This window comes from Alosa alosa, chromosome 12 (genome assembly GCF_017589495.1).
Source record: "Alosa alosa isolate M-15738 ecotype Scorff River chromosome 12, AALO_Geno_1.1, whole genome shotgun sequence".
Classification (NCBI taxonomy): domain Eukaryota; kingdom Metazoa; phylum Chordata; class Actinopteri; order Clupeiformes; family Clupeidae; genus Alosa; species Alosa alosa.
In genome coordinates, this window is record NC_063200.1 from 3,937,232 (window position 1) to 3,950,151 (window position 12,920).

General features: G+C 42.4%; 1 protein-coding gene across 4 annotated transcripts; it reads right to left on the reverse strand.

The window, feature by feature from the left end:
• Positions 1–912: 912 nt before the first annotated feature.
• onecut2 (one cut homeobox 2) lies at positions 913–12,675 on the reverse strand. 4 transcript variants are annotated; one of them, XM_048259113.1, is made up of 2 exons: positions 11,303–12,674; positions 913–1,232 (listed from the first exon to the last, which is right to left on the reverse strand). In XM_048259113.1, exons 1-2 carry the CDS (start codon positions 12,417–12,419, stop codon positions 916–918), a joined length of 1,434 nt encoding a protein of 477 aa, XP_048115070.1. In that variant the 5' UTR covers positions 12,420–12,674; the 3' UTR covers positions 913–915. The 4 variants fall into 4 exon arrangements, with proteins under 4 accessions (XP_048115070.1, XP_048115071.1, XP_048115072.1 ...); XM_048259114.1 differs by having other exon boundaries at positions 913–1,202; positions 11,303–12,672; XM_048259115.1 differs by having other exon boundaries at positions 1,001–1,232; positions 11,293–12,675.
• Between the last annotated feature and the right edge of the window lie 245 nt (positions 12,676–12,920).

A 12,920-nucleotide genomic window follows, 5' to 3' on the forward strand; every position in this document is an offset into this window, starting at 1 on the left:
AAAATGGGGCAGATTTGTGCTTGCAAACTTGCCAGAATCTGGCATTGGGGAAATTGGAATTACCTTGATATATCAAGGGCTACCATTTAACCCTTTGTGAGCCATGTTCTTTGTGGCCTGATCAAATTACAGATGTACTGATGTACTGCAAGTAATCAAATCCTCTGAATGATAGCTATGCATCCAATGTGTAATACATTGTACTATATGAATATCTGATGGTATAGAGGTATAGGTAGTTCCTTCTCTATGTTTGACCCTAATCCACATTCTCTTTGTTGATGTCTATGAAGGTCACATTAATGTACCTTAGATAATCAACTGAGGTGATATAAAATAATCATAAGACCTAAACATGAATGGAGAGTCATCAGATAGATGAAGTGGCCAACTGAAATGCAAATCTGCTTTGTGGCCAAAAAACCCAACATGAATATGGATGGCAACCAGCCCTTTGGTAAACAGGATTAGGCTGAGATATTGAGAAATGTTTGAAATATTTTGGTCATATCTATAATCTAATGCACTTATATTCTAATGCAATCCTTTGCATGACATAGATTAAGAGTGAAATGGGAATACCTCTCCCAAAACACTAGTGTGGAGCATTATGGGATGGTTTGGGCTGGATGTATGTGTGGATGATGATGTGCTTTTGTCATGGTTACAAGTCAGCTTGCTTTTTGCTACAGCGTGCCAGTGGACAGTCCCTTCCCCTCTCCTTCTCCAAAAGGATTTTTTTCTTTAAAAAAAGGTTGGTTTTGAGTGGTCCACCCATCCCTGGCATACTGACAGTTACCCCCACCCACACCCCCACCCCCACGCACACCCGTCCCTTCCTCCCATTGCCCCCTTCCTCAGCACCACCCCCATCCCATCCCTGACCCCCCCCCCACCCACCCCCCCTCCCTCCCATCACGCTTTGGTACAAGTGCTGGAGGCTGAGGAGTTGCCGCCTGGACTCCCCTCGTCCATCCATTTGTCCAGGCTGCGCCTCCGGGCATTCATGAAGAAGTTGCTGACGGTGCTGAGCTCCAGCCCCAGCTGCTGGGAGATGGTCAGCTGCATCTCCTTGGAGGGACGCTTGTTCTCCTTGAAGATGGCCAGCAGTGTGCGGCGCTGGAGGTCAGTAAAAACCAGGCGGGATTTCTTTGGTGTATTGCTCCTGTCCTTGCTTGGCTCTTGCTCTTTTCTTTTGCATGCTGGGGGGTTGGGAGGATTCACAAGACAACCAGGAAGGGAAACAAGGAAAAAAAGAGTTATTATTGTTGAAAACCACAACAGTGTAAAGAACTTAGCAAATTAATGACTAGCCAGTCAAGACACAGATTTGTAAGTCCTTCTCTACTTACAAAGTAGAAATAACAATAACATGTTCAGAGGCAGCTATGATGTGAAACCACACAATCAAACACAGAAATGACTGATCACAAGATATTGACTATCATTAAGTATCACTTGCTATCAAATGTAACATAAGGCTAGGATCCTATGGTGTCCACTCATTGAGTTGATGGATGTCCAATACCCACATTCCCAGCAATATAAGCAGTAGGTAAATAATATATTACACTCCATGTCTCTGTGACACATCATGGCAAACCTAAGCAGCCCACTGGGTATTCCCGCTGGGTTTGATGATCACCTGTATCACTCTGAGATATGCTCTGGCTCTCTAACGGTCACTGTCTCAATATTGATGTTTCTGAGGATATAATGTTTTTCCTAAAGGCAGGGTCAGTTTGCTGAGTTGGTCAAGCATTAGACCTACTAACTTTCATTTTTCCAGATTCTGCTTTGTACTCACAGGATGTTTGGGAAATCTGGGCTTTTGCTGTTCTTTTAAGGCCATTTAATGTATCTCATACATGTCATTTATCAAACATCCGGCATATCCACAAATACCAAAAGCAGATCTTTCTTGAATTTCCCCTTGGGGATCAATAAAGTATCTATCTATCTATCTATCTATCTATCTATCTATCTAGATACCTCACAGCCAGTTAACAACAATCTCTGTAAAGAAATCTCTTTGTCCAAGCACACTAAAACAAACAAGCATGCAAGCCATGCTAGTCATCATTCACAGGCGAATGTATGTATTACTGACTGTTAAAAAGCCTAAACTTTATATTCTTTCTATACTTTATATTATATTTTATTATCATTTCATATAATTTGCATAGCACTGTGCACCCAGGCGTGTTGAAATGTACCAGACACGAAGATCCTCTTCATCTTCTATGTTCCACACAGAGAAACAGTTGCGTCCTGTTTATGTATTCGTAGTTTGTGCCCTGTGTGTGTGTGTGTGTGTGTGTGTGTGTGTGTGTGAGAGAGAGAGGGAGAGCGAAGAGAGAGAGGGAGCGGAATGCGCAGCATAGGAGGGCTTAAGAATTTGATTTGATTACCTCTTTGAATTAAGTATGCACAACTGAGACCGCGCGAGATCGATTGAAATCAGGTTAAGTACTCAATTGAGTACAAAACTATTATGTAAGAGGAAACTGTCCGCCGCCGGGTGTAAATAAGCACACTCTCTGCAGCAGCTTTGTGTTGCTGTCTGTGCGTCCTTGCGACTGGGTCGAGGATGGCATTATAATCACCATTATTTTCACTACTTAATTTCAATTTTCATATTAATTCTATGTGCACGGAAAGAGTCGCCTCCGTCTTGATGTTTGTTTCAGTTATCAGCGATATCAAGCCAAGCACAAGGACTATTGGAGTGGTTTGATACTAGACTGTCTATCAAATGGCGCAATTTGAAGAGGCCAAGTTAGATCGCCCTCCTGGGGTGTTCTTGCGCTTTTCTAGTGCAGTCAAACTAAATCTTTGATGGAATGCAATGAATACCAGTGCTTCAACACTCAACATTCATAATTCATGTCCAGCGAAACACAAAACAAGCTCAGATTTATTTCTGCTATCCATGGTGCTGAACCACGACATTTCAAAGGGGACAATCGCTATTCGTTTTCTACCATTTCATTTCATCAGGTTAAGATAGACCTACATGAATTAAAAAACGGGTCATTGTCCTTAAGCTACACTATATTGCTTAAAGAATTAAACGCGAAAATGTATCCGCCTGTGTAGGTCTATACTGCAATATGTATAGGCCTACAGCATAATAGTCTGCATATGTATGAAACACACGTATCGTTATTAGACACCGTTTAATAATAGGCTACAGTACATTGTTTTGCTAGTTTATGTGGGCGTATACCTCCGCTGTATTTCAGAATGTTTTGAAGGACTATGTAAATCAAGATAACTGCAGTTGTTTTCCAATAGGTGGCAGTATTTGCTGTTTAATAGACCTGTGTTGTAACAGAAGAACTAAGCGCCATTCCGACAGCCTCTAAATCCCTTGGAGACAAAGTAGGCCTACTGATGCCTTACATAGATGTTAGATTTGTCATAGGCCTACTTTGTGCGGGATTTTTTCAGACCGGGTCATCTCTGAAAACATGCCTGCGCTCGTCTAATTCCATTTATGCAATGTTTAATCATTACAAAACTTCGTAAAATAACAGCCCATGTAAAAGGTGTAGCCTATTTAATTTGGTGGCTAACGAACTCATTCTCATAGCAAAACTGAAATTATTAGGGGACGGACACAAACAACTATACATAGTCCTGTCCCTGTAAGCAATTAGCCTACATGGTTCAGATTTAAAATAATTGGAGTTAGTAGTAAGAGTAGGCCTAGGCTATTCTAAACGGACGAGTAGCCTAGGCTACACTAGTCTATGGTCGAAATAGGCCCACACTAAATGGTTGTAAGGTCATTTACATCATCATAATTTACATCATAATTTACAATCATCATTACTTGTTATGGAAAATGACAAAAACGTAACTGATAAGTTGGCTGTTTGTACCGTGAACCGTTAATGGTGTTGGCCGAGGGAAAAAAACAACTATCACTCTATGAGCCAGACATAGCCTATACAAAAATAAATAATTGCAAGATGTATCATAAAACTACTTTAAACCCTATGAAGTCATAATTCCATGGAATGGCTTTCCAAATGCATCCAAGTGTATCTAGTGCTATGTGTGTCTAGGTTTCTTACAATTGTACCTTTAAATAAAAAATGTTTTATTTCCTTATCATTCTTTTAAAAGACAGTAATGAAAACGAATGCCATGCCTTGCTGGTTTACGGAAAAGAGAGCTTCTCGTGGCGTTGTGCAATAAAGAAAGGAATTGTCATTACCAGATATTCTACCGACGCTAAAAAAGGAAAACAGTCTTCCATTGACCAAAGACAAAGAAAGAGTGCACAAGAAACAGAAGGCGCCATCTCTTTTGTCAATAGACACACAACAGCAGCGACTGAATCACCTTTAGTCTTCATGGCAATGTTTGCCGTATGATAAAAATTACCATTATAATATTCAAAGGGATTTAGTATTTCGGTTGTGGGAAAGGGGTGCCAACTTTGGGGTTTTCCAAAGGGGTAAGGTTAAATCAATAAGATTGATATGCGAGGTTTCCCTGGCCTTTCATCAAATGGATCTCTCTCTCTTTCTCTCTCTCTCTCTCATGGTTGATCTTTCTTCTCCGGCGAATGTAAATCAATGCACAGTGCGTCTCTAACCACACGGAGCCCAGAAAGTGCACCCCTGGTAGGATCCAGTGGAGCAACACATCTGACCGCAAAGCTGTCAGTTCGCTCATATCTGACTTCATTAAGTTTGGCCTTAAATGCCTATTTCGAATGATATTGTTTTTGTGTATTTATTTATTTGGCCATTGTTATGTACCAACCCAAACAACGGCTTTCATTGACGAGATTATTACTTTTGCACTGATACACACAACAAACAACATTTCACCAACAACACTTGCTGTGGCCAATAATTGGCAAATACAAAATATATTAAGCAGTCTGCAAATGCTTCACATATGTATGAACACTTTGAAATAAGTATGAAATATGCATGATAATATCTCTTATTATAATTTTAGAAATATACATATTACCATCAACATTAAAAAGTAAATGTTGATTGAACATACAGCTCCTTCATATTTGAAATTCATTCATATAATTACTGGCTGCTTGGGAATGCTAATGCTAATAACATGGAGCATAAGCTTCCCTTCCTCCTCTCCTCTGCATCTTCCCTGTCACAGGTGCTGAGAACCGCGCTCCCTTCCTCTCCCTGAGCCAGACCCTCTCCATTAAACAAAAGCCCTGCTGAAGGAGACCCTGAGGGGGGCTGGAGTGCTGTGGGGAGGATTAGCCTGCTGCTATACGGCTTTTTAATGTATTCACATAAACAAGCTACTCACACGTGCCCCAAGCCCACTCGGCCCCTCGGAAATAATGATGTGTCATCCGCGACTGCCTCTCAGACCATAGAAGGGAACAGGTGAGAACATTTCTGACATTCCTCTGCCTTGAAGTCGGAGAGGGTTTCGCTTTGCCATGGTCGGAAAATAGTTTTTTAAAGCTGAATACGAATTCTCCTTTCAAAAAGAGCTCACTCTGCAAAAATCAATTCCACACATGAGTGCATTGTCTGTGGCTTTCACTATTACAGTTTTCAACAGACATATTTTGGCCTAAAATCCACCCTTCTGAATACACGTTCCCCTTTTTATACAAAATGCTTTAAAACCATACTACAAAGACGTCAAATGCTTTGTGAGTTGTATGTGATGGTCTAATTCACCCAAGAAGGAATGAAAGCAGAGCTAGTAAATTAATTTATGGCATCAAATGTGTGTTTTGGAGTCTGGTTTGAAAGTTGGAACTGATACAGTTGTGATGTAGGGTGATTGAGGTTTGAGATCAATATTTCACCGCAAAACATGAGCTGCAATGATGATTCCTCTTGTTCGACAGAAATTCCTTGTGGAAACAGTCCAGACATTTCTCTAAAGCACAGGTCAGTCCATCAGTCTGCTGTAAATCACCTTCTCTTTGGTACCTCAGCTCTCTCTCTCTCTCTCTTTATGTGTCTGAGTCTATCTCTGTCTCGCTCTCTCTTTCTCTCTCTCCTGCTTACTGACTTTAAAATGCAGCGATCTGATCTAGGACAGCGCTCTCTCATAAAGGCTCTGCCGCTTCCGGGAGCTGAAGACATCTAAAGCTGTGGTGCTTCATTATGGCGCAGTGTGTGAATAAATGCATCTGGGTAAATGCATTATGTTTGTGTGGTGGCCACTTAGCTGTGTCATTCCCTGTGTGTGTGTGTGTGTGTGTGCGCGTGTGTGCAGACATCCTTAATGCGTGCTTCCTGTATGCAAGTGAGGCTCTCACACAGAAATGAGATTCTGAGCTCATCACGCCTCGCTCTCTCATGAGCTGGGTCTCTCTCTCTCCCTCCCTCTCTCTCTCTCTCTGTATCAGCTTGCTTTTTTAGCCACCCATCCGAAGTGCACTGTTTGCTTTGACAGCAGAACGGACATCACTTGATCTCTATCAAGGACTGCACAAAGGCAGTCTGTGCGTTGGCCTCACACATAGAGAGAGGGAAGGCTCTTTAATCAGATGGGAGGTGGGGAGGAGGCCCTGAATGGCTGTGGACATTCACAGTTGAGCATATCCACACCACTAACGATGATGACATCGGGAGTCCAAAGATTTTGTTGCCAAACACACTTATCAACAGCCACGCGATATGGCCAATCAGAGAATCCATTGACTCAGTGATGTTTTTTTCTGCTGATGAGGAAATTGCCTCAGTAACAGTTAGTCAAAAATGTGGAGTAAAAGATTAAATCATGGATCTGTTTTCCTGCCTGAGTCTGGACAAGAGCTGAAGCTACGTTACCATGTAGAAGTGGTGGAGTTTCACAAACCTATTTAATCAGGAGAGGATTATCTGTGTTTTTCTGAATGTAATGTTAACATGAATATCAATGTATGCCTCTATCTTTACTAAGTTTATTTGTCCTGCACCTGCCAGAAGGTGGCACACAATTATTTTTTTGAACATCTAGCTTTAGTTAACCTCAAATGAAAACAAAGGCTACGTAAGACTAATGATCCAGGAACACTATAAAGGGAATATAAAGAATCCATGTCTGCTGCCCGTCTCTCTCATCTCCACACGGTGGGAAATGAAAGCACCCATGCTGAGCTCCGCTGATAAACATGTGTTTGGCAGAATGCGCCTCTGTTTATTGATAACCACACTGCCATGAGCCAACACTATGCTCTTCAGACCCTCAGCCTACAACGCTGGCCTCTACCCAAGGCCACGCTGGCTGCACACCACACAAAACGCTTGTCTAACTGTATTTGGTGGGAATTGACAATGGTGCTTTCGGGTTTTAACTAATACCCTTTATTTTAATGTTGACATAAAGTAAGATGTTTAGTGCATAAATGTCATAATGAGACAATCGTCACCCAAAATGCAACAACCACAATACGATTGTGTGGTGTTTGAGTATGCTGTCAAAATATAGCCAAAATCATAATGCCTATACATAGCAAATACCATCAGTCACAAGTTACACCCTGTAATCCCAATGCTTTCATCTTTTGAGCTTCTTGCAGCATTCAGTCATGTTATAGCATTTCCAACTGCAGTGCATTCTTTCTCCTTGTGCAAATGAGCTGTTGGTTTATGAGATTATAATGTGGTTTTAATAGAACTGAGAGGCTCCTGACTGTGTACTTTCAGTATGATCACTCTCCCACTCCTAGGCCACTGCCATGGTGTCACATATTACATTAGCCTAATGCAGTCTGTACAGGAAATAGATTTGACAACAAAGCATTTGAGAGCTCAACTGAATATGAGCTCTACAGAAATGACTGAATTTCGTCCCCAATAACGGTTTTCTAGTTGCTATGCTTCACATATGCCATTCAGAAACCATGTGGCTTTTCAGGAGTAACGAAAGGTATGCACATTGCCCTTCTGCGTTTTCCTTTTCTGGGAATGAAGAGGACAGCAGGGAAGGCTAACTACGACCTTCTGAGATAGCACGGTCATTCACCACAAGCGTAGCTGTTCACGCACAGCCATGCCGTGTCTTTGGGGATAAACTCTGTCTAAATCCAGACGAAGGTCATTCGCGACATCTATTCCTTGGGTACTTTCCCTCCGCTATTAGGGCTACTGCTTAGTTCCTGGAGATTGCGAACGTGCTGTATGCTCGCATCTGCACACACAAATGATTAAAAGCGATCCGTCACTGCAAAGCGTATGAAGGTGGGGACAGGCAGGCCGACTCGGGTTTGCTGGAGTCGCCTCAGTGCTGGGAAGAGATCTCCACCGTCAGCTTTACTGGAAACAGGCGAGATCGGGTTCCAGATCAATGCGCGCTGGGTCCACACGTTTGTGTTATTGTTGCCAGCATTAATGCTCTTTTAATCTTCAAGAGATTATCGCCATCGATCCATCGCCATACAGCTTCACATATTTGTTTTTGAAAGTGACATAACTAGACGAATGAGAGACGGAACGGCACATTTTATCCTCTGAAATAAATTGTAGCCTACACCATTTGTGATCAAGACGTGGTTAACAACAGTTTTTACCTTGGGTGTTACATTTTGAACTAAACTAATGTTTTTAAGTGTTGACCAGAGGTGTTTGTATTGTAGACAACAGCGCATGAAATAGCGAAATAGGCCCTAATACTAGCCTATGTTGATTCATTCTTGTCGCAAATGAAAAACAGTAGGCTATCAATGGCAAAAACATATAGACTTAAGATTAAAACTTTAACAACGAGTTAGAAATTCTATAATTCATTTAATAAGTTTTATTGATTTAGAACGTCGTTTGAATTCTGCTGAATCTCAGATTGACTGCATGAGGATATCTGACAGAGGATTATCTTCTTTGTATTCTATACAAATTGGTGAAGGAATTAGGCTATCAAGAGACACGGGTTGCCAATGAATCCAAACTTTTATTAGACTCGACGCGTGTGTGTATTTATTTAACTTCATTTGTTTGTGGGCAGTGAGATCCATGGTCTTACCCCAGAGTTTTTTTCTCTCTCAATAGCCCTGATTCTTAATGCCGCTTGTCCATTTTCATCATTTATTTAGTCAAGTTGTTCCTACACACTGTGAGAGGAATAACAATGATTTGGTGAAAATGAGAGCGCTCCTTGATTTGAGGCACCCTGAGGTGGCAGTCCGGGCTGATTGCATGTCGTGTGAGAGGAATGGGCCGGAGTCGAATGTCACGTTTGATTTGACTAAATTATTAGCACAAGGACAGGGCCATTTTCTCTGGTGAAACCATGCGGTGACAAGACACCTGCACCCTTATCTGAAGAAATACGCAGAGCAAACCAATTGCCCAATAACTCCAGTCACTGGCCTATTGCATAGGCTACACATTGGTGATGTTTACATTACTCAGCAACGCATACATTAATATATTAAGTTCAACATGTAGTCAGCAATGTAAACAACTGTCGAATTGTTTACTAATTTGAAAAAAAAAAAAAAACATATGCGAGCAAAGATGACTAAACATCAAATGCGGTTATTTTAAATGCCTGGGGTGAAATGTTTCCTCTTACAAGAAATCTTACCGGCTATAAAAACTAAAAAAAGCCCGACGACTCGCTCTCCATTTTGCCTAGTTAACCCAAGACAAGGTGACGTTTTGTGCAGGAGCTGTGGGTCACGCCGTGATTTCTATCAATAATTCATCGAGGTTCTGCAGCTTCTGCTCTTCTTTTCAATTCCCTTGCCTCGCCGATCACATAATACCTTCCCCCAGTGCTCCGGCCGCAGACTTTACCGCCATCTGTAAGCTACCGATCCTACGTGGAAACGCAAGGCGACTGCTTTCCCAAACCTTTAACTAATATTGCTCTTCTGGTAGAAAAACTCTCTAGTTGGTTCCATTTCACCTTTTCACCTTTTTAATTCACTTGCACTTAATCAGCTCAGTACAACTAAATGTGGTGGTCTTGAATTTCCTTTATTATGGTAATATGAAATAGTTTATAAACAAACGTGCTCCTCTCTCATTCACCGGCCATGTGATTCTGATCGTACATGCGTAAAAACCCATTTTGAATGATACATGCAACTAACTCCTATTATGGTAATCAACAGTGTTAAGCCACTCAATAGAGTAAGCTACATGATAGAAGTATAACTCTATACACCGTGCAAACTGCAGAGTAGTATATTGCTTAATTACAAAGGCATATATTGAGAGTTTTTGGCACATATTTTTGAAGAAGAAAAAATACACAATGTTCATTCTACAAAACATTTCGCCATTAAGTCATTTGAGAAACAACTATGTACTTGTTATGGGTTTTATGGGCTTGTTTATAGTTTCTGGTATATTTGATGTCAACCATACACGATTAGATTGCCAATAATTTGGAACAACACATTTGTGTTCAATCAATATTAAAGAGTAATCTAGATTTAGCATCGGGGCCTTTCTCCTAGAACAAAAGAAGCGCGTATTGATGGTTATAAATTTGATCGCTAGAGGGGGCAACAACCTTACAGTAGCCTATAGATACGAGGGTTCCAACATCGTAGGTCTTCTGTCGGGATAATAACCCTTCCCATCAACATAATCCCTCTCTACAATCACCGTCCCTCTCTTTCATTATTCCCCACTTTTCTAACTCTCATTTTCTTAACCTTTCTGGTGCACAGACGTAGCATTTCATCTTACAGACAGAATATCTCAAGCGCTGTTAGGATAAAAACAGACAGTGGCTACCAGAATTTCAGTATGCTTTTCAAAAAGAGGTGATATCTTTTTTTATATATATATAACTAAGGGCGTTTTGTTTGGGATGCATTCGACTACACATAGCCTACTAGCAAAACATCCTGAGTTACTGAAATCTGCCAGACACAGCAAAACAGAGGGAAAGTAGACAGAAAATGTGTGGACCTATTTTATACAGTCTATGATGTAGACGGATAAGTACTGTTCCAGCAGCTCTTTGTTAAATTGCCTACACGAATAAGCATCACATCAGGATAGTGTTAACAATTTAACCTCGTTAACAATTTAAACCTCGTCACTAAAAAAGTGCTCTCTGACGCATTCATTTAAAAGGTAGACTATTATCCAAATGTGCGAGATACATTTACAATCTATTAAGCAAACACTTCTTTCAGGGGAGAAAATTATTAATTCAACTGTCATTAATATTGATCGCAATTATTGACCATTAGCTAAAAACACTGTAAGTGAAAATAAATTTCTCTCCACTGAAATGTAGGCTACTCGCTTCGTGAACTCTGTTTTAGTGATGAGGGGAATAAGCACGGCGTAGTCAGCGGCGGAAGAGGAATGTTTTTAAAGAAGATACCTTGTCTTACCTGCAAGCCGTAGGGCCGACATCCTCTGAAACTCGGGTTCCTGCAGCCATTTCCACATTCTCCGAAAGGTTTCCCTTCCCGATTTAAGTTTACTCCAAGGTTTGGGGTTTCTTAAGAGGTCGGAAAGAGTGCCCTGCGAGCGACACAGCACCCTCTGCGCGAAGATTGCCTGCGGGATGCTGTATCGCTTCAGTTCGGCTGTGATCCTTTGTGCAACTTCTTTGGTGTTTATTTCTTCCAGCTGCCCCGAGTTGCTACCTTGTGTTCCAGAGGAGGAGGGCGGTCTGTCTCGGTTAGAAGCCAACACAGGCCCGTGGGATTGAGGGTGGCCTGGATGCCCTGTGTGGTGCATCCCGTTCAAATGTGGCATCATACCTGCCGTTGGGCCACCGAGGCCTCGAGAGAGATGTTGATCCCCTCTGGCCAGCATGGCAGTGTGGGCATCAAAGTTGGAGCTAAGCATCTTGTCATGCCCATGTGTGCCATAGTTATGGAGGCTTTGTTGGGTGTTGTGTATGGAGCCCAAACCGTTACCGAGGGGACTGCTGGCCAGGGGGGATAAACTCTGACCCATCCCGGTCATGTCCTTATGATAGGGGCTATAGAGGTTGTTCATTGCTGGTAAACCCCGATCGTCCCGCATCAGCGTAAAACTCCCACTTACGCTCCGCTGGTGGTGATGATGATGGTGGTGGTGCGGATGGTGGAATTTGTCCGAAACTGTAGAAATGGGCGGTAAGGGTTGCAGTGGAGTTAACGTGGTGTAGGTGCCGCTCATCCCCATCCCGGGAGGGGATGTGTCGCACGGCATACTCATGGCGTGATGGAGCGGGAGAGACAATTCTGGTCGGTACTCTCCGGCTCCGTCAAGAATCGTTGCCATGCTGGACACCATCGCGGTCCGCGACGATGCCGCAGCCAGATCCTGATGTATCCGCAAGGAAGCCCCCGTGTTCCGATTGTGATGGTGGTGGGGGCTATGACTGTTCATCAAATCCTGCTCATGGCTTATTCCACCATGCAGATTGCCAATGCTGTCCATTGTCATCTCTGGGTTCATGGCGTAAGCATCCAGATCCTTGGCCAGGCATCGATAGGCGTTGTAGGCAGTCTTCATTCAGTCCATTGATCTATTTCATTTTATGTACCAGCGATGGGTTTTCCGTTTGTTTGTTTTCTAAGGCCTCTCGGGTTTTTATTTAAAAAATTACCGATCTCTATCAGACGGGCCAGTGCTGATTCTCCCCATGTCCGAGCCCTCTCCTCCTCCTATGTCTACTGTTTGGGCAGCTGGAGCTGTCCAGGATGGGCTAGCTCTACGCTCACCCTACCCCACTGAAAAGGGCGTGGACTATGGTTTGACGAGCGCAGTCTTTGTCCAACTGTATTTCCTATTTTCTTCACAAGACCGCCTCATTTTGCAGAAGCCACCAATCGGTTTGGGCCAATTCTGAAGCCCCAGGTTTACAAGTGCGGTTGAGATTTGTACGCAGCCTTTGCATCTGGATACTGACGCTGGAAAGTCTGAACGTCTTCGCAACTCCCACTAACCCTTTCCTCTCCTGTCATCAGAACAGTGCCTAATATTTTAATGTTTTCCACAATAACTTGTTTAATA